General features: G+C 45.0%; 2 protein-coding genes across 7 annotated transcripts; one reads left to right on the forward strand and one right to left on the reverse strand.

Annotated features, from left to right (window-relative positions):
* On the forward strand, window positions 1-26,068 carry CPT2 (carnitine palmitoyltransferase 2). 6 transcript variants are annotated; one of them, XM_043575015.1, is made up of 5 exons: window positions 1-498; window positions 4,982-5,069; window positions 18,121-18,201; window positions 23,153-24,457; window positions 25,432-26,068. In XM_043575015.1, the coding sequence occupies exons 3-5, from the start codon at window positions 18,186-18,188 to the stop codon at window positions 25,761-25,763; spliced, it is 1,653 nt and encodes a 550-aa protein (XP_043430950.1). In that variant the 5' UTR covers window positions 1-498; window positions 4,982-5,069; window positions 18,121-18,185; the 3' UTR covers window positions 25,764-26,068. The 6 variants fall into 6 exon arrangements, with proteins under 6 accessions (XP_043430950.1, XP_043430945.1, XP_043430946.1 ...); XM_043575012.1 differs by lacking the exons at window positions 1-498; window positions 4,982-5,069 and adding exons at window positions 8,983-9,283; window positions 19,705-19,811; XM_043575010.1 differs by lacking the exons at window positions 1-498; window positions 4,982-5,069 and adding an exon at window positions 8,857-9,283.
* On the reverse strand, window positions 5,979-6,610 carry LOC122480516 (60S ribosomal protein L17). The gene has a single exon (XM_043575017.1). It carries the CDS (start codon window positions 6,568-6,570, stop codon window positions 6,016-6,018), a length of 555 nt encoding a protein of 184 aa, XP_043430952.1. The 5' UTR covers window positions 6,571-6,610; the 3' UTR covers window positions 5,979-6,015.
* Window positions 26,069-26,548: the final 480 nt, after the last annotated feature.

The following is a 26,548-nucleotide window of genomic DNA, read 5'->3' on the forward strand; positions in this document are numbered from 1 at the left end:
ACCTTATTTCCTTTCTCACCCTTTTACTCATCCTTAAAATATCCTGTTCCCCGGAGACAGCAAGAGAGCCTCCAGAGAAGTCTCTAATGGAGTGCAGCTCCCTGAGGTTTTGATGGAGGGGTGGGGAGAACTCTGGGCCTGGCTCATGGGGTCCTGTGTCCAGGGATGTGAGGAGGTGGTCAGAGAAGCCCAGAGGAGACATAGACATGGCAAAGGAGAGGGACAGTTCCCTGAAGACTCTGCCAATGTCTTGCCAGCCTTGATTCATGGGGCTATAAGAGACTTTCCTACGATTTCAGGAAAATTCAAGTTTTCTCATGGATTTCAAAATAAGATTGGCAAGGAACAGAATAACACGCTCGCTGATTTTCCGAGAAGACATGGTTAGTTTCGTGTCAGATATGAATAGAGATGAAGAGGAAAGAATTCTCTCTGTGATGGGAAGTCTCCATCTCCCGGGGATCTGGCACAGCCCCATGGCATTGCTGAGGAGGAGAAGTGAGGCTAACATTGAACGAGCACTTACTCTGCTCCGGGGACTGTGATAAGCCCCTACTAGATCGCTGCCATTTAGCTCTCACACAGCAGCCCTGTGAACCAGGCACTGCGGGGCGCGCATTTTTCTGATAAGACACAGAGAGTTCATGAGTTGCCCAAAATCACACTGCTGGGAAGTGGTGGGAACAGGATTTGAACCCAGGTTGCCTCACTCCATGGTCCATGGGCCTAACTGCTAAATGAACCAGCAGCTAGGTCATAGTCTAGTTACTAGAGATCTCCCAGCATATGGCCGAGAATGTGAGATAAACAAACCCTTTCTATTCAGGGCAGGGATCCCAAGTGCCCCCATCACTCACTGCTCATTTTCCCTGAAGAATGCTTCTTAGGGAAATGCATTCTAGGAAAACATCAGTCAACAGCCCTCTGGAGAATACTTTTGCTTTATATTATCTCAGTATTATCTCTAATATTTTATGGTGTGGTCTCTGCTAATGAACAGCAGAGGATATCACTGGGTGTTACACAGCTAATCCCCTTTATTGTAATCAATTCAGTAGCACTACTGCTTATGGAATGTCTGGATGACACTGTTATAAGATATTTAAAGAGATTTGAAGGCACAAAAACGAAATAAAAGCCACCACAATTACTGGAAGAAATTCTGTAAACCACAGCCTAGTTCAGACAATACTGGTAGGACCCAGCAAGGATTTCCGTTTACTGGCTAATGTGGCGCCACCGTGTGGCAGGAATGTAAACACCAGTCACAATATATCCCTGCTTTGAAATTGTCCTAAGTTTTTTTAATTAAATTAAATTAACTTATTGTTGTTATTATTATTTTTTTTTTGAGAGAGAGAGAGAGAGAGTGAGAGAGAGAATCAGGGAGAGGGAGAGGGACAGGGAGAGAGCGAGAAAGAATCCCAAGCAGTCTCCACACTCCGTGTGGAGCCCAATTCAGGGCTCAATCCCACTGTTCTGGGATCATGACCTGAGCGGAAATCAAGAGTCAGAGGCTCAACCGACTGAGCCACTCAGGTGCCCCCTGATTAAGATTTTTTTTTCATTCCAGTGAGTTGCATTATTTTAAAGTTGTATACATAAAGTCAAGCTTTATTATTATCTCATATTACACTATTATCAAGGAGCCTGTAAAGTACAACATGGGTGACCTGTAGATCACGGTTCAAAATTGCTTCTCTTGCATGTTCAACTGATTAAAGAAGCTATGTGAAGTAGATGAGAATTCTGATAATCTGACATTAGGTGCATTAGAGAGGCCTTGGCTGCACCCCATCTGGCAGGTCCTCAAAAATATGGTAACAAATTAACTTAGAGAAGCCCTCTGAAATTGAACCAAAGAACCTTGGGATTTCTGGGCCAAAAAGAACGTGTCAGACAATATGGTGACCCTTCAGGAAGGTACATGTTAATCACGTGACTTTCTTCACAGTCACAAGCTTGCTCTGGCTCAGTCAGCTGTCTTTAAATAAATCTCATTTGGGGCACTTGGGTGGCTCTGTTGGTTAAGTGTCTGACTCTTGATTTCAGCTCAAGTCATGATCTCATGGTTCATGGGATCAAGCCCCACATAGGGCTTTGTGCTGACAGCACGGAGCCTGCTTGTGATTCTCTCTCTCCCTCTCTCTCTGCCCCTCCCCCGTTCCTCCTCCTCCTCCTCCTTCTTCTTCTCTCTCTCTCTCTCTCAAAAACAAAAAAAATTAAATAAATCTCATTTGGGATCCCATCCTGGATGGATTTCACTGGTCAAACTCTTAGAGTTCTGGGAACACTTGTTGGAACCACATATAGATACAGTGCATGGCATAGGGTGCAGTCAATACTTTTTGGGTTCTTTTCCTTTTACTAGTTGAAGTGTGATTTGTAAATGACAAAGTGACAAATGTACAAATGTCATTGACAAACGTTCCTGGTTAGAATGAGGTAGGTGGTACTGGTCCAATGGAAGAGACCAGTGTTTCTCAGAGACTAATGTCTCTATGACTCACCTGGACATCTGTCTACCCTATGCCTCCACCATTTACCTTCAATGTGTCATTACTATCTGTCTGTATCATATCTCTCTCCACCTGTCAGTCATTCACTTACCTATCCCAACAGCTCCCTGCACCCAGGGGTCTGTCCCTTTACCCTTTCTCAGATAACATTGTTAACTGTTAACTATGAATAATTGGAATGTGAATATTGGCCAGCTCTTTTATTTCAAATCTAAATTGTTCCAAATGCCATCATTTCATTGGCCTGTCTAGAGATACTCGTTATCTTGGACGGGAATCTTTGCATTTCCTCTGGGTCACTGTTAGAAAGCACTGATCTCCCTGTAAAGCTGGAAATTGTGTGTGATTTTTATTTTAAAAACATTTTTAACATTTATTTTTTTTGAGAGAGAGACAGAGGGTGAGCAGGGGAGGGGGAGAGAAATTGGGAGACCCAGAATCTGAAGCAGGCTCCAGGCTCCGAGCTGTCAGTACAGAGCCCGATGTGCGGCTCCAATTCACAAACCATAAGATAACGACCTGAGCCAAAGTCGGACACTTAACTGACTGAGCCACCCAGGCACCCCTGTGTGTGATTTTTAAAATGCTAAATTCTTGACATCAGTTCTTTGTCAGTTTGTTCTTTTCTCGTATAATCTTAAAAAAACATCTGACTGAGGTTTCTGTGTGGTTGAATTCTGTGAAGTTTTTACTAACCCAGAGCGCACACACACACTCCCATTAAAGTTCTTGCCCGTTGAAATTGCCAAAGGGGCACAAGAGAACAAGGCCTGAGGATGCAGTGAGGACAAAGATTTCCATTGGAAAATGGTCTTGTATAATAATCCCATCATATCGAGGAGATAGGACAAAGCCATTATTTTTGTGCCTTGAGACTCACTTTCCCTCTTTCTGCCCAGTGCTGACTTGGGGCTATGGGCGGAGAGGCCTGCTCCTACCAGGGAAGTCCACGAGTGAAAACGGCCACGGCTGGAGGATGCTGAAGTCGAGCTTAATCTTCCTCACTTTGGAAGAGCTGAGTGCACACAGGAGTGAAGCAGAAGTCAGGAATCTATTGCCACAGGGTCCAGAGACGGGGAGGGCTTCCTCAGGAGGTACTCTCAGCTGTGGGTGAACACTCCACCTCGCCCCAGCCCAACTCTGGCTCCTTCGTAGCCACATTCTCCATTGTATGCTTGTAGCCAAGGACCCGGAGGCCTGCCAGCTCAGGTGACCAGAACCCATGTCTCAGATGCATGAACTTGGTCCTCTGGACCCCGCAAAAGGTGCACCTTCTACTGCCTGAAGACTCTGCAAGGTCTTTACGCTCTGGCCCTCTGTTTTTTCCTCCAGTAGTTCTGGGCAATGCTTCAAAAAGTGGATGTCAGGTTAGTTATAAGTTAAAAGGAACAGGTTTTTTCTTCACATACCACGATTCCTCACTCACTGGTTTGATCAAATATCTAGTGTACTCACATATGAGTTTGTTTGTTTTTAAATATTTATTTATGGGGGGTGGAGGGGAAGAGAGAGAGGGAAACAGGGGATCTGTGCTGACAGCTTTTAAATATTTATTTATTGGGGGCAGGGGAAGAGAGCAGAGAGCCCAGTGTGGGGCTCAAATTCACAAACCATGAGATCATGGCCTGAGCCAAAGTCAGACCTTTAACTGAGCCACCCTTTTTGTTTGTTTTTTACAAAAAGTCCCTTTTTGTTTGTTTTTTAAGTTTACTTATTTATTTTGAGAGAGAGAGGAGAGAGCGGGGGAGGGGCAGAGAGAGGAGAGAGAGAATCGCAAGTAGGTTCCACACTGTCAGCGCAGAGCCCAACGCAGGGCTCCAGCTCACCAACTGTTCATGAGATCATGACCTGAGCTGAAACCATGAGTTGGATGCTTAGCCGACTGAGCCACCCAGGTGCTCCCTCATATGAGTTTAAAAAGTGTTTTTTTGTTGTTTTCATGAGTGTATTATTCAGGGTTCTCTAGAGAAACAGAAGCAAAAAAATATATATAGATATACAGAAAGAGATTTATTATGAGGTATTGGCTCACAAGATTATGGAGGCTGGAAGCCCAGGAAAGCTGATGATGTAGCTCCAGTCCAAACCTGAAGGCCTGAGAACCAGGGGTACCGATGTTCTTGGGCAGGAGAAGATGGGAATCCAGTTCAAGCGGATAACAAACGTACCCTCCCTCTGCCTTTTTGTTCTGTCCAGACTGTCATTGGATTGGATGATGCCCACCTGCCCTGGCGAGGGCAATCTTCTTTACTCAGTCTGCTGATTCAAATGCTAATCTCTTCCAGAAACCCCTTCACAGACACACCAGAAGTAATGTTTTACAAGTTACCTGAGCATCCCTTAGCCCAGTCAAGTTGGTGCATAACATTAACCATCACAGTGGAGCAGGGAGTGTATTTTTTATACTTGGGTTTCAATTTTTTGTACTTAAATACTTTCTCACATACTGTTTCTCTTTAAAGGTTTGGAGTTCGTGATGACAAATCCCGCTGAGTGAATTTTTGAGGGCTGGCCTGTGACTTTCCTTATTTCAGGCAACATTTGGTCCAGGTAAGAGCCAGCAGAACTGAAGAACTTGGGACCGCCAGGCCAACTCGAGTTGCTACTTCCTGTCATTTCTTTCAACACCTAGATCTCTTTTTCATTGAAATGTGAAATCTTCTGATGCTTATTTAAAATTCATTGTCCTTGGGGCTCCTGGGTGGCGCAGTCGGTTAAGCGTCCGACTTCAGCCAGGTCACGATCTCGCGGTCCGTGAGTTCGAGCCCCGCGTCAGGCTCTGGGCTGATGGCTCGGAGCCTGGAGCCTGTTTCAGATTCTGTGTCTCCCTCTCTCTCTGCCCCTCCCCCGTTCATGTTCTGTCTCTCTCTGTCCCCCCCCCAAAAAAATTTAAAAAAAAATTAAAAAAAAATAAAATTCATTGTCCTTAAGAATTTTGATTTTGAATAAGAATATTACTTTTAAAAAAAAAGAATATTACTTTAACCTGGCCAAGTTCTGCTCTTTCACATTAATTTGAAGCAAAGCAGAACTCTGGGATTACTTCAATACAAACAATTTATTCTTCAGGATTTTTCTCTAAGTAGAGGAACTTTCTTGACTCCTACACAGCAAAAGTTGGTGTTTCCAGTCTTCCAGCTCAGGGGTACCCTTGATGTGATACAGGCACCAAGGCCATCCTGAAGAAAAGCATATCTCCATGATATGCCTGCGTTCAACACGTGGGTACATAAACAAAAACAAGATCCCTGCCTTGGAGGACCTCAAAAAGTTTACTGTGAGAGATGAACTATTAATTAAATGAGTCAGGTTTCACATATATGACAGTAAAGGAGGATGAAAAGTGCTGTGGAGCCATAGAGGGAGGGATGTGTTCTTGTGGGAGGAGGAAGGATGAGGCTTGAGAAGGACTTCATAGAGGTTGTGTGTGTGTTTTTTTTTTTTTGTTTTGTTTTGTTTTGTTTTTACTTTTATTTGCATGTATTTCATGCAGAATTTACTCCCGGGCCATAAGTTTTTGTTTCTTCAGTTTCTTCTGGGATATCTTTTTCTTCTGTGCAACCTCCTCTTCTGGTTTAGGAACAATCTGCTCTTTTTCAGTAAGGATCATCTCAATGTGGCAGGGAGAGCTCATGTATGGGTTAATCCGACCATGAGCCCTGTAAGTTCTACGCCGCATTTTGGGGGCTTTGTTCACCTGGATGTGCTCAATGACCAGAGAATCTACATCTAAACCCTTAAGTTCAGCATTACTCTCTGCATTTTTAAGCATGTGCAGTAAAAATTCGGCACTCTTTTTGGGCCACCGACCCTGTGTCCAGCCCCACTGTTTGGCCTGGGCACACCTACCAACTCCACCATTGTAGCGTCGGAATGGCACGCATTGCTTCTGCAAAGTGACATCTTTCAGATACTTGGTGGCTTTTCGGATATGCATACCCTTGATGGCCTGGGCAGTTTCCCGTGTGTTCTTAAAGTGAACACGAAGATTTGAACCTCTTGATTTGCATGATTTTGTCGGGTTTTCCGGGTCAAGTGAATAGCGAACCATTTTCAGAGATCACCTCAGGCCGCTTACGGGAAGAGCGAGGTTGTGTGTTTTTAAAAAAAAATTTTTTTTTCAACGTTTATTTATTTTTGGGACAGAGAGAGACAGAGCATGAGCGGGGGAGGGGCAGAGAGAGAGGGAGACACAGAATCGGAAACAGGCTCCAGGCTCTGAGCCATCAGCCCAGAGCCCGACGCGGGGCTCGAACTCACGGACCGCGAGATCGTGACCTGGCTGAAGTCGGACGCTTAACCGACTGCGCCACCCAGGCGCCCCGAGGTTGTGTGTTTTGAAGTGGCATTTGAAGGATGTTGAGGTGTACTAGGCAGAGATGCATGAAAGAATATTCTAGAAGGAGGCACAGTTAAACAAAAGGCCACGGAGTAAGGACAAGTTCTGGGAATGCTGAGTCATTCAGTGTTACTACGGCATAGGGTCCTTGGGGTGACCCGATGGGGTTAAGAAGCAAAAATTCTTCTCCCCTTCAAGGTCCTTCTAGCTGGACTGAGAATCAAATTGATATGAGACAGAATAACAGGAGTAAATCAGATTCAGTAGTGTACATATGGGGAATCCACGCAGACATGGATATTCCAAAGGCAGTCAGGCGAAATGAGGTATGTACACCATCCTGAACTAAGGAGAAGGGGCCTAGGAGTCTGGGGCTTCAGAGGAAAGAAATACACTTCACAGGACAATAAGAAGAAGAACAGATGTTGGCTAAATTCGACGTTTGCCCTTACAGGTGGGTCACTCAGATAAAATTTATCTCTGCTAATGACCCTTGTTCTGGGACCCTCCCTGCCCCCTGCCAATTTAGATTCTTTTATGTAGTTAAAGGAGAGGTAAAAGTTACTCTTGAGTCTGCAGGGTCTCAAATGCCTTCAGCTCAAAATAATCTTCATGCCAGAGTGGTCCATCTTGGGGCAGCCTGCCTTTGACCCTACTATGGGGATTGGAGAAGCAGGTGGGGACCAGAATTAGAAGGCCTTGGCTATTGGTGTGAGGGGTTAGATTTGTTCCAATCAGCCATGCACCCACAGAAGGCTTTTGAGCCCCTCTTTCAGCTGTTATATTGGATGAGCACTATTCCTTAGCTCTCTGTCTCTAAAATGTTTATTTTGAGAGAGAGTGCATGCACACGCACGCAAGCAGGGGAGGGGCAGAGAGAGAGGGATTCTCTCAAACAGGTGCCGCACTCTCAGCGCAGAGCCAGACGTGGGGCTCAATCCCATGAACGGTGAGACCATGACCTGAGCCCAAATCCAGAGTCAGACACTTAACTGGCTGAGCCACCCAGGCTCACCAGCCCTCTGTCACTAGAAGTAAGCCACTGTCCTTCTACTGGGTCTGCGGTTTCTTCTGGGTTCTCTGATCTCCTGAGCTCTACACAGCTCCTAATGTTTGCTTCAGGTTTCAAGGCTTTCAAAACTGTCTGGATTTGATGGAATGTTCTAATTTAGAAAAGAATTTATATTCTGTCTCTGGCTCTATACACTGTAGGCAAATGGAACTGATGTTTTAGGTTTGGGTCAGCTCTGTCTGTTCTCCTTTCAGGGAAGGAGGATTAGATATTCAGTATCTTTGAGTTTCATGTTCAGTTCTTAAGGATTTGTAGTCACCACCAAATGAATGAGTGTTAGAGCTGGTTAGTGGTCTTCCTGTTCAACCAGGGGTATGGGGTACCTAACCAGATTAAAGACAGGGCTGAGACAAAAACTCAGGTCTTTTGACTCCCAGTCTAGTGCTCTTTCTGATGTGCTCCGGCCACTGCCACTGTTTATAGACAACTATGGGGCAGACCAAATGTACCTGGCTACTTCAAACACACAGGGCCGTGACTGACAGCTGGAGCTAAGAAAAGGCCAAGTTCCCAGAATGGAATTCTGTCCCTCAAGCCAGCCAACACGGTTTTACGTCTTTTGATACCTTCCTTTCTTGTGAAATGGGAGCAGAGCCTACTTAATCCTTCCGCTGCAGCTGAGAGCAGGGGTTAGACTGTGGTTGGGGTTATTTGTTTCGTGAGGGACAACAGGTCTCTGTTCAGTTGTATCATCTTAGAGTCAGGGTTGGAAGGAAAGCTGGAGGTGATTTGTGAGAAGAGGCAGCCTCCTGTAGTCGACAGAGCATGGCTTATCAGATTCTCAGCGCTTTTTTCGGCTTTTCTTTTCCTTCCGCTCCAGTTTCTGTATTGCTCCAAAACAGAAGGGAGTGGCTTCGGAGTTCCGTTTCCCGCCGCCTCCGGAGCAGCAGGGAGACAAGCAGGGAGAACAGTAGAGAGACCAGTTGAGCAAGGAGGTAGCGTCGCTACCCGCCCAGCAGCGGGCCGGAACCCCGAAGCCAATGGTGCGCCCATGGGCGGAGCCCGCTGGCGGGCGGGGCCGTTCGTGGGCGGGGCTGGCGGCTGGCCCTTTCGTGGGCGGAGCTGGAGGGCCGGAAGTAGCTCGGCGGACCGACGCTAGGCGGACCCACGGCGCTGATCCGGTGACCCCGGGACCTCGGGGTGGCGGCCTTGTCTCTGTCCCCTCAAATCCCCATCCCCTGCCTTCTCGCCGTCCGGGACGATGGTGGCCCGCCTGCTGCTGCGCGCCTGGCCCCGGGGCCCTGCAGTTGGCCCGGGGCCCCTGTGTCGGCCCCTTAGCGCGGGCTCGGGGTCCGGCGAGTACCTGCAGCGCAGCATCGTGCCCACCATGCACTACCAGGACAGCCTGCCCAGGTGAGCCCGGCTTCCCGGTCCCCGCTGCCCTCCAGGACCGGCCCCAACCTTCACTCCCGTCAGTCACTCACGACTCTTCTACTGGACCCGCTTCCACCCGAACCCCCTCCCTGGGACGCTGTCGTAACACGCAATCTGGAGATACTGTCACTTTGAGAGTCTCCTGGTAGAGGAACCTCAGTACGTTCAAATTCTCTACCAGAACCCCACCCCCCACCCCCCATTGCTCGCTCGGATTCTCCATCTTGAACCCTTCTCGAATTCTTTCTCCAGTAACCCAGCTTCCATCCTGATACCGAAGAGTCCCTCATATTTCTTCCTGAAAAATGCCCAACCTGCATATCTCCAACACCACCCTTACCCCTCCAACTAGGGTGTCCCCTGAAGTACTTTCATGACTGCCCCGCGTTCCTGCCCAGAATATGGACAGGCCAATTCCTGATACATAATAGTTACCCTCCCTCAACTTTTCCCAGCACTCCGCCCTCAAGCCTGTTGCTCAGCCCCACTCCCTGTGCCTCCAGTACTCTGCTCTTATAGCAGCTCATCCAATACCCAGTACACTCCTCGAGTGTTCACCTTACCCTCCCCCAACATCAGCACTCTTCATCCCTTCCAGACCTTCCTCAGCTACCCCTAGGTTTCTCCCCCTAAAATATCCTTTCTAACCCACATCACCCTCTTCGACTCCAGCCCCCTGGTAGAATTCTAGACACCACCCTCAGTGCTCTTCTCAAAGTCTTATTCAGCTTAGATCCAGAACCTACCCCAATTCTTCTATTCTTCTGTATTCCTCCTCACCTTAACTACCCTCTCCACCTTCTAAAATGCTTCACCGCGTGCACTTCCCTATGAAAACCCAATAAATCTTCCTCTCCCTTTCTCACCCAGTATTTTTTTTTTTACTCAGTATTTTCTTTTCTTTTTTCTTATTTATTTATTTATTTATTTATTTAGAATGCATGAGGGAGGGGCAGAGAGAGGGAGAGAGAGAGAATCCCAAGCAGGTTCCTTGCTGTCAGCACAGAACCCTACGCAAGGCTTCATCTCAGGAACTATGAGATCATGACCTGAACCAAAACCAAGAGTCGGATACTAAACCGACTGAGCCACTCAAGCGCCCCTCACCCGGTATTTTCTTTAATATAAAAAAAAACTTTCGGTTTTCCCAGCCTTTCAACTCCCAGCCTTAATCTCAGCTGCCAGGACTCCTTTTTCAATGGTAGAGACTTCCTGAAGTTCTTTTACCATCTGAAACCAGACTTTAACTTCTCTACTCGCTCACCGGTTAGTTCCTGGTGCCAAGTCCCACATTTGTCTCAAAGACCGTTCTCGCTTCCTCCCTCACCAAACTGCCATCGGGGATCTCCCAGTCCAGGAGCTGGAGGCCAGGGCTCCCCATCCCATAAACAGAACATAGACTGTATCACAAGTATCATCCCCAACTACTAGGTTGCTATTTTTCTCCACATCTAGCAGCTGTTTAACCCGTTGTTATCCCTGCTGCCCACCCCCGCCCTCTCAGGAATATCATTTGAGGTGAAATAACTGTGCAGACATCTAAAGCAGACTAAAATGAGATTATCTAGCCCCAACCCCAGTGCTTAAGTTTGGCAGGAGGAAGGGAGAGAGAGAAAGAAAAAGTGGCCTTTGTGCCTGTAGGCGAATCCTCTGTAAGCTGAGCCCGTACGTATGTGGGGGAAAGGTGAAGAATGACAGAAGCTCCCTTCACTTGCCAAGCCCAGTTGCATCTGACTTTCAGGCAGGCCTGGGCTCCAGCCCAGTTTAAGATCAGAGGGATTTTCTCCATTAGAATTAGAAAGCTGAGAGTAATACTCCAGATCATTTCCTCCAACCTACGGCAGAAAAACCTGTCGGAGTCATCAACATCAATGCATAACTTTCAGCAAGGACACCCAGGCCTCTGTTACCTCAGTTGTAAACTGGTGGTTAGATAAGATGAGATTCCTTTTATCTCTGAAGATTCTAGGCTGGCAAAATGTATTATCTGTGACACTCATTTTGATGTCCCACTTGGTGAAGAGCCCTGGCTTTGAAGTCTGGTAGAACTTGGCCTCATATGCTAGATCTGATGCTTTTGTAACTTCAGGCAGTTCCGCTAATTTCTTTGAGCCACGGTTCTTCCCTGCAAGGTAGGAATGAAACACATACTTCATAGCGCTAATGTGAGGATAGAGTGAGGTAAGATGCCCAAAATAGGGAACTATTTTAAGCCATTGGCCTGGGGAAGGACTAGTCCCTTTGTGGTGGTCCAATTGGATCCCATTCCCTCCCTCTTCCTGTCATATCACTGCTGCTTTATGACCCAGTGGCCTTGGACTCACTTTCCTCCTAAGAACCCTTGCACCGTCATTTGTTTGTTTTTTAGGTGTTACGATTTTTTTTCTAGGCTCTTCTTTAGTGTGGTCAATATACATTGCATAAAATTTAGCTTTTTAACCATTTTTAGATGTATAGTTCAATTAGGTGTTATTTTTTAAGGGTTCTATTTATATACACTGAACAGTTAGCCTCAGAATATAAAACTGCAAGCCCTGAGGGGACAAAGGGTGGATCAACCTGACCGACTCATTCACATTATTAATTTGAGACACATTTATTGGTATGGATTTGGAGACCAATCAGTCATGGTGAGGAGTATACATATGGGGAGGGGGCGGGGGGGGGTGGAGATTTGACAGATAGTTAAGATATAATGTGATAAATGGGAAGCAACATTTCATCGTGGTTAAGATTGTCAACCTGAAAATAAAGAGCTGCAATGAGAGGCAGATGAGCATTTCTTTGGGATTAAAGAATTGCAGTGTGGGGAGCACAGATTCAAGTACATACCCAAATAAGATTCCCACTTGTAGGGTGAAAGCAACAGGTTTATATGAGGAAGAGATAAGGGGCAGTTACATGAGTTGAATTAAAAGGGGGAACAAAGGTTTCCTACACATGCTTACAAGCCAAACTACTCCAGGGTATATATTAACTGCTGACTTTTCTTTTTTTTCTGGAATGTCCATAGCCATCAGTCTTGTGATCATGATGTTTGTTCTCCTGTTGACTTCTCAAACAATTGTTTAAAAACAATTACCATTTTGTCCAGAAGGTTTTGGCCAGTTCAAACAAAAGCAAGTAAGGCAGTTTCTCTACAATGGCTGCTTCAACTCCATTTTAAAATGGCTCTAGTCCTGTCAGTTTTTCACAAGATCTTGAGGCAGGAGTTAGATCTCATTATTGTTTTCAAATATTTTTTTAAGTTTATTTCTTTCTTTTGAGAGAGAGAAAGAGAGCATGAAAATAGGGGGAGGGCAGAGAGAGAGAAGGGGACAGAGGGTCCGAAGTGGGCTCTGTGCTGACAGCAGAGAGCCTGAGGTGGGGCTTGAACCTGTGAACCGTGAGATCGTGACCGGTGTGGAAGTCAGATGTTTAACTGACTGAGCCACCCAGGCATCCCATATGTTATTTTTAATCCAGCTCAACTTCATACTAACTGCACGGGTATAAGCAAAAGTCATCTAACCTTGAACTTGGGATGATAATGTTATCTTTCTCTTGGGATTGTTAGAATTAAATACCCTCATATAGTGCCTTTAATACAAATCTGGTAAGTACTTAGTAGATAATCATAAGTACTATAGCTGCATTAGGCACACATGTGTTGCATGTATAGGATGTGCTTGGTGACAACTATTGCATCAGTGTGGAGGTAGGAGTGATGGTGCCTGGGCGAGTAAGGGAAGCTTCACAGAGGAGGTGACGTTTGCAGAATTTGACGATCACCAAGTGAGAGAAGTGAGGGAAGGATAGAGCAGCTAGTGCCCAGGAACAGAAACCTGAAAATGCATGACATGTTCAGAAATGTTGAGAAGTTTATGGAGAGCCCAGCCCAAAGTAAAGAATCACCATTTGGGCCCTAAGTTATTAGAATTGGGCTAGGGGTGTGTGTGTGTGTGTGTGTGTGTGTGTGTGTGTGCGCGCGTGCACGTGCGCGCGCACACGCATTGGGGTAGGGATTGGGAGAGACCCATTGTGTCTTTAAAAAATATAATATCGGGCGCCTGGGTGGCGCAGTCGGTTGGGCGTCCGACTTCGGCCAGGTCACGATCTCGCGGTCCGTGAGTTCGAGCCCCGCGTCGGGCTCTGGGCTGATGGCTCGGAGCCTGGAGCCTGTTTCCGATTCTGTGTCTCCCTCTCTCTCTGCCCCTCCCCCGTTCATGCTCTGTCTCTCTCTGTCCAAAAATAAATAAACGTTGAAAAAAAAAATAATATCGGTCACCATTTAAGTTGTATAGTTGATTCACAATAAATGTCAATATTATTTTGTCTTTTAATCCCTAATCATTTTAGATGATAGTTGATGTTCGAGACAGAATGGGCAGGTTCTCTAGAATTCAGACAGGGAGGGAGGTGAGGCCAGAATGTCCAAGGTATGGAGGATAACAGGTAGAAACAGTAAGGTTCTGGGTAGGCCCCAGGGGCATGTCCTTAAAATAGATCGGCTTTATTCCAGTGATAACTAGATTGTGTAAAAATTACAAAGGGTTTTTTAGCTGTGTTCTTGGCAGGAAGAACAGTGAAGTGCCTGCTGCTTGGAAGCTGGGTAATGATAGCAGGTCACTTACACAGAGTCATTTACACAAGGGATAATCAGTGAGATATATCTGCTTGGTGTTTACTTTTATAACAGATAATGTTAGATGGGGATTCTCTAGATTGCGGGTGGGGAAGGAGAACCCACGTGGTTAAGATGGAACTGCCAGGCATCTCTCAAGTCCCTAACTCTACCTCTTTCAAGGCACCTGATGAATTACATCACAGGCAGCACAAGAAACTACAGGTGTGCAAATGAAACCCCTTTTGGTATTTAAGGAGCAGCCAAGAGTCTGGGGGTGACCTTGCGACTTGATTTCTAAAGATAAGACAGGCAATGTTGCCTATAAGTGAACACTTACTGGCCTTTGTGGTAGCAAGTTACCGAACTAAACTGGCCTAAGCAAACAAGTATAGGGACTCACAGACCTGCAAAATCCAGGTTGGATTAAGGGCTCAAATGATGTCATCAAGACTCTTTTGCCTTTCCACTCAAAGCTATTCATTTGTGTGATTCCAGTCTTAGCCAGGCTCTCTCCTTATGGTGACAAAGTGGCAGCCACCACTTAAGAGACCCCAACCTTTTAGTGATCTCAGCTAGTAGAGATTTGCCCCTCCTAACTGTGCAAAAAAAAAAAAAAAAAATCCTGTAATTAAGTTTTATAGGTTCACCCTGAGTCTCATTGGGTCTGAACCAGTAAGCTGTAAGCCCACTCCATGGATTTGGGTTGGAGTCAGCTCCACCTGAACCAGAGGGACTCGAGTAGGAGGGGTGCTGTTACCAGAAGAAGAGAGAATACATGGAAGGCAGGCAAAACAATAGAAATGGTGAAACGTTGTGCTGGGCACTGAGGAGGAGGTGATGAGCTAGTTCCCTAGGGATGTGAACAGTCTAATGGCAGAATTTGGATCCATAGGATTTAAGGACTGAGTAGATTAAAAAAAAAACCTCGCATTTAATTGAGTGCTTACTAGGTGCCAGGCACTATTCTAAGTCAGTGACATGCATTGCCTCATTTAATCTGCACAGAACCCTAGGAGGTACATATTAATATAAAAAAAATTTTTTTTAATGTTTATTTTTGAGAGAGCGGGCATGTGCATGGACACAAAAGTGTGCATGAGTGGGGGAGGGGCAGAGAGTGAGGGGGACAGAGGGTCTGAAGCAGGCTCTACACTGACAGCACAGAGCCCGATGTAGGGCTCAAACTCACCGTGAGATCATGACCTGAGCCGAAGTCAGATGCTTAACTGAGCCACGCAGGTGCCCCTAGGAGGTATGTACTAATATTATCCCCATTTTATAGATGAGGAAAATCAGGTATAGAATGAGTGGTGTGCCCAAAGTCACATAGCTGTGAATGATGAAACCAGATTAGCCACTGCAGCTATGCTGGCTTGTAAGGGGAAGAATCAATGTGACTCCTGAAGTTACAGTCACAGAATTGTAGAGGGGCCTTAGAGACCACCTTTTTCACTTCCTTTATCTTACTAAAGACAAAACTGATCACCAGAGGTGAAAAGGGACTTGTTTTAAAAAATTTTTAACAGCTTTGTTGAGATATTGTTCACTTTGTAAAAGTGTACACAGAGATTTTTTGTGTATCAAAAGAGTTGTGCGACCATCACCACTGTCCAGTTCATTTTCATTCCCTTCTGTCCCCCGCAAAAAACACCCGTACTCATTAGCAGTCACTCCCTGCCCCCCTCCCATCCCTGGTAACCACTGGTCTATCTTCTGAAAAGTGACTTGTTTATAACTAAACTCAGGTTTGTCTGGCTTCCATGCTTATGCTTTTCCAGCATACCACACTGTCCCTAGACAGAATAAATCTGCAGTCGGCAGGGTCATGCTCCCTTGCATACGTTCCATTTTGCATCTCAGTACCTGCTTGGAGGAGCCTGTGTGTCAGAAATGAAAGTATCAGAGCAGAAAGGTTAATGACAGAGTAGACAGGGGAGGGCAGAGGACCGAGTCTTGAGAAAACATGCACTTTTAGAGAAAGAGGACATAGGGAAAAGAGACTCAGAAGATGATGGAGAAAACACTAGCAGGGCGGGAGGAGAGAATTTCTAACTCCATCTTTGATGTCCTTAAGGATCTCACAGTTTGCAGTCTTATGGGGGAGAGGACACAGTACATAGCCCACTAAATGTGATGGAGAAGAATCAGGGCTGGGGGAGGAAGGGAAGGAGTAATCAGTGCCTGTTCTCTGGCAGCCCATGTGCTGGTGGAGGTCAGAAGTTTCAAGGAAGGATCCTGATGAGTGGCGAGCTTCCCTCTCTGTGCATCACTGTAACCACGAGAGCCAACTCTGCAGTTCTTCCCAGCTCCACATTCAGTGGCATTGTGTTGGTAGCTTGAAATTTGCCTGGTGGGAGAGTTACAGAAATTGGTAAATACTAAAAATCAGGGCTTCACCCCTTCCCACCCGGGAGCTGGTTTACTAACCCACCCCTCCCTTTAGAGTAGCAAACAGATGAGGATGGGGAGAAGGTGGTATACTTGGCTTTGAGAGGAAAGAGATTTGTTTAATGCAGGTGATGGGGGTCAGGAGGGTGCTGGTCCTTCCTAGAAGTTGAGGGGTGGCTTTCTTTGGAGAGAAATCTGAAAGCAAATGATGTTTTAGAATAGTCAGATTTTTTTTTTTTTTAAGTTTGTTTATTTAGAGAAAGTGTGCGTGCGAGGGAGGGGCAGAGGGAGAGAGAAAGAATCCACGTGACAGCGTGGAGCCTGATGCGGGACTCGAACTCACGAACCATGAGATCATGACCCGAGCCGAAGTAGAATGCTCAACTGACTGAGCCACCCAGGCGCCCCTAATAAGGACTATTTTTCTAAAACTGCTGTTGCCTCTAATTTAGAATTTTGTTTAAAAGAACTTTTGGGGGCGCCTGGGTGGCTCAGTTGGTTAAGTGCTGACTTCAGCTCAGGTCATGATCTCGCAGTCTGTGGGCTCGAGCCCCACGTTGGGCTCTGTGCTGACAGCTTGTAGCCTAGAGCCTGCTTTGGATTCTGTGTCTCCCCCTCTCTCTGCCCCTCCCCTGCTCGCGCTCTGTCTCTCTCTGTCTCTCAAAAATAAATAAACATTTAAAAAAATTAAAAAGAACTTTTGTTAATGTCCCTATTGTATTAAAACAAAGTCGAGAAAATTAGGTAGATAACTATGAGTAGATAATTATGAGGTAGCTGAGGTAGTATTTGAGATTTTCTGTGTAGTTCCACGAATATAAGGACAATAATTGATGGCGTTAAAGTGTTACGAGTGGTTACTCAGTGCAGCTAAGTCCATACTGACTGTAAATAATTCAGATTAATTTTGACATCATGTTTTTCATAAACATGCATTGAAAAATAAACTGAAGAATCACAGTATGTCTTACATATGGTAGGCTTTTAAACTGTGTTTTGTGGATGACTTCACAGTTTTCCAAAATGGCTGCTATATTTAGATATTTTGAATATATTAGTGCTGATTTTGAGCTGACAGAGGTAACTTCACACACCACGATTAAGTTTTGGTATTATAGGACATATCATTTAATAAAATTACTGACATGAAAGAAAGTACACCCCACTCTGCTGTCCATGTGTTTTCATTCCACTGCGGACCAGTAACTTTATCACCATAGCCATCATTGGGATTGTACTGGTAGAGAATGATGAGTAAGTACACACACGGGAAGATCTGGTTCTCCTCAAAGGACTCTTGGTGGCTGGGCATAGCTTGACGGTCAATCCCATATTTGGCTGGCCCTTGGACAGGACTGTGCTTCATTTCTGTATGATCTTCTCCCATAAAATGCACAAGGAAAGTTAAAAAATAGAACTTTCTGTTTTCATCTTGGGGAAGAAAAGTGCAGTTGTTCCAATTAAGAGTAGGATTCAAATCAGTACCAATACAGGGTTAACACAGGTATTGTAATTGTGACTAGGAAACAGGAATGCTTCAGGCGGCTTCCACTTCCTCATTTTGAATCTGTTATTTGAATATCTATTTCGCCTATGAAATTCACCATTAAGACATTAGAAAGTTCTCATTTTACCTTAAAAAAAAGTTACTATTGATACTTACATTAGTAAATCCTTCTATTCTGATTTGTTTGTGGATTCCCATTATTGGCTTTTGTTTTGGGAAGGAAATTAATTATCTGGTAATTAGTTCTTAGTTTGGGTTATGAAGCTAATTGACCCCTTCCACATATTGTCACACTTACACTTAGTTTCTTTCCAGGCTGCCTATTCCTAAACTTGAAGACACCATTAAGAGATACCTCCGTGCACAGAAGCCTCTCTTGGATGATGGCCAGTTCAGGTAAATGCAGAGAACCCTGAATGACCATGGTTGGGTGGTTCAAGAGAGGCTGGCAAGTAGTAGTTTCGTGAAGTGTCTGTGATCCAGTTGGGTCTCCAGAAATCTGGGACCTCGTCCTTACATTTTCAAGTTTAGGAAATAGATCTTCACTCAGAAGGGGCTGAGCAAGCCCTGAAGTGACATTGTGTCTAACCAGACTCAACAGGCAATGGTTTATAAGGCAGAATGCCAAATTTATACTGTATCTTGTCAGGTAGACCTGGAGGCTAGCTGGTAATGGTCATTGGCAGAGGGCATGTGCTGTTGATAGGGAGTTCGTTGAGGAGAGCACATGGCAGACCAGCAGTTTGCATGTTGGGCATGTGTACTGAGCTGGATAGGATGCTGCCTTCCCCCCACCTCAATTCATTCCCTTCTGGGAACCTTAGTATGTGACTTTATTTGGGAATAGGACTGTTGCAGGTGTAATTAGTTGAGTTCATACTGGAGTAGGGTGGGTCCTTAATTTCGTATGACTGGCATCCTTATAAGAAGAGGAGAAGAGACACAGAGACAGCCATGTGATGATGAAGGCAGATTGGAATGCACCAATAAGCCAAAGAATGCCAAGAATAGCTGGTAACACCAGAAACGAAGAGAAAGGCATGGAACAGAAAGAGAATACGGCCCTGTCAACACCTTGACTTTGTACTTCAAAGAACTATAAGAGAATACATTTCTATTGTTTTAAGCCATCCAGTTTGTGGCATTTTGTGATGGCAGTCCTAGGAAACTAGTTCAGCATGGAATTGGAAAATAATATTGGATATTGTCAAAAGTGGGTTGCATTAAGTTCTTCTATCCCACTTTTCCATAATGGAAGGTTTTGTGCAGATAACTGGCACTGTCATTAGAATCACAGAGTCCTTCACTGAACAGTGATGGAAAATGTAGATGAATTGTTCATAATCTAGTCCTCTGCTTTTAAATATTCCATATTAGTCACTTGAAGCTTCTCTTGACATAGTTATGATTTAATAGCTACCAGTTACTAAGTATTAGGTTTAAAACTATCCTGAATCCTTAGCTTTAAAAATACTTTTTTTAATTTTGTAAGGTGGTATATTATTTCTGTTTTACACATTAAGAGACCAAGACTTAGATCAAGTCACATGTCCAGGGTCCCATAGTTTGACAGTAACAAAGCTCGAATTAAAACTCAGCTCTTCTTGACTCCAAAGCTTATGTCCGTTTCTCCATACCAAGCTGCCTCCTAGATTATAGATTGTTGTGTGAGATGTCGATTGATCTTCCCAATCAGTTATTTTAAGAAGATATCCTAAATGTATCTGTTTGGGATTGGTGGCTGTTCTTCTTGCTCAGAGGGACTTCCTGATTTCAGTCCCAGGTTCTAGGGATATGCTACAGGGGCCCCACAGCTCTGTGTAAGAGTTCTTGGCCATGAGTCTGGAAATCATGTATTTCCTGCCCTGGTTTGATTCTATCTTTTCTTGAACATTTCAGGAAGACAGAACAGTTTTGCAACAGCTTTGAAAATGGGATTGGAAAGGAACTGCATGAGCAGCTAGTTGCTCAGGACAAGCAGAATAAACATACGAGCTACATTTCAGGTAGGTGGGCTGGGCTGTGGGCACGCTATTCCTGGAGCCCTCCCCAGTGGAAAGTAAGGCATCGTCTGTCCTGTTTTGGTCTCAGAATATTTTTGGTGAGACCAGCCCACCAGAGTAATGTCTCATCCTCTCTTTCTTTTTCTTTTTTTTTTTTTAATTTTTTTTACACTTATTTATTTTTGAGAGACAGAGTGAGACAAAGTGAGAGTGGGGGAGGGGCAGAGAGAGAGGGATCGGAAGCAGGCTCCAGGCTCTGAGCTGTCAGCACAGAGCCCGATGCGGGGCTCGAACCCACAGACCGTGAGATCATGACCTGAGCCGAAGTCGGACGCTCAACCAACTGAGCCACCCAAGCGCCCCTCATCCTCTCTTTCTGAGGTAAACATGAAGGCCGAGTGAATTCCTCCTCCACTAAGATCTCACCTGGAGTCAGTGCTGAGGAGCAGTGTCTTGCCTGCTCTGTAGGTAGGACCGAGACAGAGCCTGATCATTGGTTCTGTTTGAAAAGGATGCAGGATTAAGTCCTGTGTCCTGCATATATCATCCTGGACGCTTCACACTCTGGCCTAACTACCCTCTCCAGCCTCATCCCTTACTCTTCTCCATGATAGTCTTATGCCTCAACAAAACTCAACAACTCACTGTTTATTTAGTCTTTCATTCTTCTGTGTCTTTATCCATGTTGTTCCCACTACCATTTTTTAACCTGTCAAATTCTTTCTTTAAGACCCAAGTATGTGGTTGCCATTGATGGCGGGGGGTGGCGGCGGGGGGACAGGCAAAATGGTCAAAGGAGGTCAAAAGGTGCAGACTTCCAGTTATAAAAGAAATACGTCATGGGATATAATGTACAGCATCGTGAGTATAGTTAATACTATTGTATATTTGAAAGGTGATAAGAGTGCAGATCTTGAGAAGTGTCATCACAAGACAAGAAGCTTTTATAACAGTGTGTGGTGATGGGTGTTAATTAGACTTACTGTGAGGATCGTTGTGCAACATATGCAAATACCGAATCGTTGGGTTGTACACCTGAAAGTAACACAGTGTGTTATGTCATTTATGTCTCAATTTTAAAGAGAAAAGACAAAAAACATCCAGGTGGGATGATTTTTTCCAGGAAACCTTTCAGTTCTCCTCCCTCTCCTTTCAGAGTTTGTTTTTTCTGCCTCTGTTCTCACAGAACTTCTTTTAACTTAGTTTATATTTTCATAAGGTTATACATGCACATAGTTTACAGAATCAAATGGTTCTACCAGTCTTGTTTGGAAAAATGGCAATTTCCTGACCCTCCCCTAGTTTCCCGCTTCTTACTTCCAGCTGCTCATTCTTCTGCTGTCTACCCCCATTCTGCACATCACATGCCCGTTATCACTGCTTCTTAACTTTTTCAGTTGTAGGCATTATCTGCTGACGTCTCACTGTGGAAGACCAGAACCGAGCAGTCACTCATGTCCCCACCACACATATGAGTGTACATGCACACGTCCCATTCCCTGATTATTGCAGTGTGGTTGTTTGTCATTTTGGTTTGCTCGATACGTAGTGTTTATACTAAGGACCACATACACCCTATTGTCAACTGAGTCGTGGAGCATACTGAGATTGTTTTTCCTGTTCCTGTGTGAACTTTTTTCCTCTTAAGTTAATAATGGTCTTCTACTTGATTTTGTTTCGTTTTCTATATGCTTAATAATTTATTGGGGAAGTTTTTTTCTCATCTTCCTTCGTAGTCTGTCTCCAAGTTGCTTTTTTCTCTATTTGTTTTGCCCGCTTTTCTTTCTTCAGATCCTTCATAATCCTTCTCTGTTGTCTTAGATTTGAGTGAGATATTGAAAAGCTCTGTGGATGAGGGTGGGGCTGGTCCGTCAGAACTTCACTGTAATGTGACCGGCTAAACCATTTACTTGGGGTGCCCTTGTACTAATGTCTCTGGGTTAGACTCCCAAGAAAGGCTTTTCCATTAAACTGCCAAATGGTATGTTCCCCGGTTGCTACTGTTGTAGGAGTAGAGTAAGGGAAGAAGGCTTGAGATCTCACCTATGACTTCTGTCCCTAGTTTTACTTTCTCCAGAGAAGAAAACTTAAGTCTGCCAAATACCACGCATTCTGGGGGTTCTGCTGTGTAAATCATGTTATCTCTTGGCTTTCTCTGCCACTGGCTTAAGGTTGGCTTTTTTTTTTTAAATGTTTGTTTGTTTGTTTGTTTGTTTGTTTATTTATTTTGAGAGAGAGAGAATCCCAAGAAGGTTCCTTATTGTCAATGCAGAGTGCAACATAGGGCTCAAACTCACCGTGAGATCATGACCTGAGCCGAGAGATGGACGCTTAACCGACTGAGCCACCCAGGCGCCCGTGATAGACACATTTTCTGATAAAATATTGCTTCTGGAATTTTTACAGGTGAAATATCCACAGGAATGTAGAAGGCTAGTTTGGATGATCCACACACACTGGCTATTATTTCTAATTGCTTTTTGAGCATTTCTTAAAAGAGGGAGTACACAAATGTACAGCGTACCCAGACTGATGGTGAATACTTTCCCCCACGTTAGGTTGACAGCCAAGTGTGAATGTTGTCCCTGAAAGGAGATAAAACAAGAGAAATCCAAGGAAATGGGTGGGAACTAACACCTGTTCCGTTTGAGCGTGAATACAGGTGAGATGTTACTGTATTTCTTTGAGAGTCAAGAAAGGAAATAGAATGAGAAAGAAAAAGCAATAAACCTAGGGAAATGCAAATCAAAACCACAATGATATACCCACCAGAATGGCTGTAGTCAAAATGACAGACAATAATTAATGTTGCCCAGGACATGGAGAAATTGGAACCCTCATGCATGGTGAAAATGGTGCAGCCACTTTGGAAGACAACCTGGCAGTTCCTCAAAAGATTAAACACAGACTCAACTACGTGACCTCACAATTTCATTCCTAGCTGTTGCCCTAGGAGAATTGAGAATATCCATCCACACAAAAACTTGTACACACCAGCATTGCTCATAATAACCAAAAAGTGGAAGCAATCAAAGGTCAGTCAACCAATGAATGGACAAACAAAATGTGGTATAATGGAACATTACTCAGCAATAAAAAGAATGAAGAACTAATACACGCTACAACATGGCTGAAACTCAGAAACATAGTAAGTGATAGAGGCCACATGCAAAAGATGGTGTACAGGTCGTGAATTATTGCAGATCGGAAAAATAATTAGGGAATTTCACCCTCTGGAGGCTGATGTCATTTTTCTCTGCATATGCTTGTTTTTCTCTCTCAAATTTTATCTTTAGGGACTACATTAACTTTTTATGTTGTTCTTTTTTACTTTTATTTTTTAGGCCCCTGGTTTGATATGTACCTGTCTGCTCGAGACTCCATTGTCTTGAATTTTAATCCATTTATGGCATTCAACCCTGACCCAAAGTCTGAGTATAATGACCAGCTCACCAGGGCAACCAACATGACTGTTTCTGCCATCCGGTTTCTGAAGACACTTCGGGCTGGTCTTTTGGAGCCAGAGGTTTTCCACTTGAACCCTGCGAAAAGTGACACTGATACCTTCAAGAGACTCATACGCTTTGTGCCTTCTTCTCTGTCCTGGTATGGGGCCTACTTGGTCAATGCTTATCCCCTGGATATGTCCCAATATTTTCGGCTTTTCAATTCAACCCGTTTACCCAAACCCATTCGGGATGAACTCTTTACTAATGAGAAGGCTAGGCACCTCCTGGTCCTAAGAAAAGGACATTTCTATGTTTTTGATGTCCTAGATCAAGACGGAAACATTGTGGGTGCCTCTGAAATCCAGGCTCATCTGAAGTACATTCTCTCAGACAGTAGCCCTGCCCCCGAGTTTCCCCTGGCGTATCTGACCACCGAGAACCGAGACGTCTGGGCAGAGCTCAGGCAGAAGCTGGCGTGTGGTGGCAATGAGGAGGCCCTGAGGAAAGTGGACTCTGCTGTGTTCTGTCTCTGCCTAGATGACTTCCCCATTAAGGACCTCGTCCACTTGTCTCACAACATGCTGCATGGTGACGGCGCAAACCGCTGGTTTGATAAGTCCTTTAACCTCATTATAGCCAAGGACGGCACTGCTGCTATCCACTTTGAGCATGCTTGGGGCGATGGGGTGGCGGTGCTCAGGTTTCTTAACGAAGTGTTCAAAGACAGCACTCAGGCCCCTGCTGTCACCCCACAGAGCCAGCCAGCCCGCACGGACTCTTCTGTCGCCGTGCAGAAGCTTAACTTCAAGCTGAACGATGCCTTAAAGACTGGCATCAGCACCGCTAAGGAAAAGTTCGATGCCACTGTGAAAACCCTCACTGTCGACCTCATCCAGTTTCAGAGAGGAGGCAAAGAGTTCTTGAAGAAGCAGAAGCTGAGCCCTGACTCGGTGGCTCAGCTGGCCTTCCAGATGGCCTTCTTGCGGCAGTATGGGCAGACGGTGGCCACCTACGAGTCCTGTAGCACTGCAGCATTCAAGCACGGCCGCACTGAGACCATCCGCCCGGCCTCCATCTTCACCAAGAGGTGTTCCCAGGCCTTCGTCAGGGAGCCCTCCAAGCACAGTGCTGGAGAGCTTCAGCAGATGATGACCAAGTGCTCCACGTACCACGGCCAGCTGACCAAAGAAGCAGCAATGGGTGAGATGGGGTTGGGGAGCATGCCCTTGGGTCGTGTTGCCCTCAGCTCTGGGGTAAGCCTCAGTAATATTCTTCTACTCCAAGTCTGATTTCCACCGCTTTCCCAGTTTAATCCATCTGCCAACTCCCAGATGATTATTATTTTCTACCCTAGCAGTCTAAACAGTCAGACTAGCACTAGGGATCAGAATGTTCTTTTCCTCCTAAGCAGGGATGGAGAAATGCATCTAACTTCATCCTCACTTAGGGTCACTTTCAGCTGATTGTCTTTCTATTATTTATTATTATTTATTGGCCATCTAACTTCTGACAGTTCAGGATTTCTGAGTCTGCGGCCTCTCTTGCTTCACCTCACTTGTGTGTTGGCTCCCTATCAATAGGCCTTCTCCAAAGGTCTTCCCAAATCTAAGTGTCCTCCTTCCTTTGCCTCTTTGTGGTAAAATCGGAGGCCTGGAAAGAATTTGGAGGACCATATAGTCCTGTCCTTTTCATGCAGCCAAAAGTCCTGGAAGTAAAAGGGATCTCCCAAGACATTCTGGTCTCATCCTTCTCCATTTTAGGGGTAGGAAACTGAGGCCACTGGCTCAGCATTGCACAAGAAATTAGCAGTAAAGCTGAGATTAGAACTCTGGTCAAATACCCTTTATATTTTATTCCAGTGACTCAATCTTGTCTTTTACACTTGACTTGGACTTTGGGTTTTATTTTGGTTTTTGAATTCATAGCTCTCTTCATGCACTTTTCTTGACTGCTTGACTAAACTAACTCAGTTTCAGAATTTTAAAAATCATACTTTAATTTTAGGCCCTGCTGCAGAGGTTAGTGAGTTGGAGGTACACATGTGGAGGCAGATAGACCCTTCTTCCACTCTCAAAGATGCCGTGAAGGGGACTCCTACTATGGGTGGGAGGTTTTACTAAGGTCTCTTAATTCCGGGATTCTGAGACTCTGGTTTCCTATTTTGTCTTTGACAGGCCAGGGCTTTGACCGACACTTATTTGCTCTGCGTTACCTGGCAGCAGCCAAGGGGATTGCTCTGCCTGAGCTATACCTGGACCCTGCATATGGGCAGATAAACCACAACATCCTGTCCACGAGCACTCTGAACAGCCCAGCAGTGAACATTGGTGGCTTTGCCCCTGTGGTCCCTGATGGCTTTGGCATTGGGTATGCTGTTCATGACAACTGGATAGGCTGCAACGTCTCCTCCTACCCAAGCCGCAATGCCCGGGAGTTTCTCCAGTGTGTAGAGAAGGCCTTAGAAGACATATTTGATGCCATCGAAGGCAAATGCATCAAAACTTAGCTTCTGAGTGGGTGAAAAACTTCCATCACTTCATGGACATGAAAATTGGAGCCTAATAGCCAGTAGGTGCTAGTATAAGAACGAAACTAATCATGAGGTGCCTAAGCAGCCAGTGCTGTAAGACTTGAGCTTTAAGGTCATGGTTTTAAAGCTAAACATATAATTTCCAAGTGGGACTAGATCACAGTTAAGGGTAATGTGAGATTTCAATTTTAAGGACATTTGATCAGAAGGTGGGATTTGGAAAAATAACTCTCAGGTGTATTTATTGTTGAAGCAGAAATAAAATTTAATTGTTGCTTGGAGATGGTATCTTTCAGTTGTTGTTTAACCTAATTTCCTAATCCCCACAAAGAACATTAAGTTCAGGTAACAGTAAGTTCCCATGGCTCCTGGCTCTTCAGGTGAGGTGGGAAGCACTGTTTCATCCTCCCTATGAACTTGTCTCTCTCTCCTGGGGACATCTTCTCTTTGATTTTTTTTTTTTTAAACATTTATTTATTGTTGAGAGACAGAGTGCGAGCAGGGAAGGGGCAGAGAGAGAGGGAGACACAGAATCTGAAGCAGGTTCCAGACTCTGTCAGCACAGAGCCTGATGCAGGGCTCGAACCCATGAACTGTGAGATCGTGACCTGAGCCAAAGTTGGAAGCTCAACCGACTGAGCCACCCAGGCGCCACCGGAAGATTTAAAGACATCTTCTCTTTAAAAGTCCTCTTCAGGGGCGCCTGGGTGGTTCAGTCGGTTGCGCATCCGACTTCAGCTCAGGTCATGATCTCGAGGTCC

This window comes from Prionailurus bengalensis, chromosome C1 (assembly GCF_016509475.1).
Source record: "Prionailurus bengalensis isolate Pbe53 chromosome C1, Fcat_Pben_1.1_paternal_pri, whole genome shotgun sequence".
Taxonomy (NCBI): domain Eukaryota; kingdom Metazoa; phylum Chordata; class Mammalia; order Carnivora; family Felidae; genus Prionailurus; species Prionailurus bengalensis.

What these genes read in the sequence shown, in the direction of transcription:
- LOC122480516 (XM_043575017.1), bottom strand. Translation starts at nt 6,570, where the DNA reads ATGGTTCGCTATTCACTTGACCCGGAAAACCCGACAAAATCATGCAAA.
- CPT2 (XM_043575010.1), top strand. Translation starts at nt 8,911, where the DNA reads ATGGTGCGCCCATGGGCGGAGCCCGCTGGCGGGCGGGGCCGTTCGTGG. An exon ending in TTGGATGATGGCCAGTTCAG is followed by an intron (nt 18,202 to 23,152) that starts GTAAATGCAGAG and finishes TTTATTTTTTAG; the next exon opens with GCCCCTGGTTTGATATGTAC. An exon ending in GACCAAAGAAGCAGCAATGG is followed by an intron (nt 24,458 to 25,431) that starts GTGAGATGGGGT and finishes TGTCTTTGACAG; the next exon opens with GCCAGGGCTTTGACCGACAC.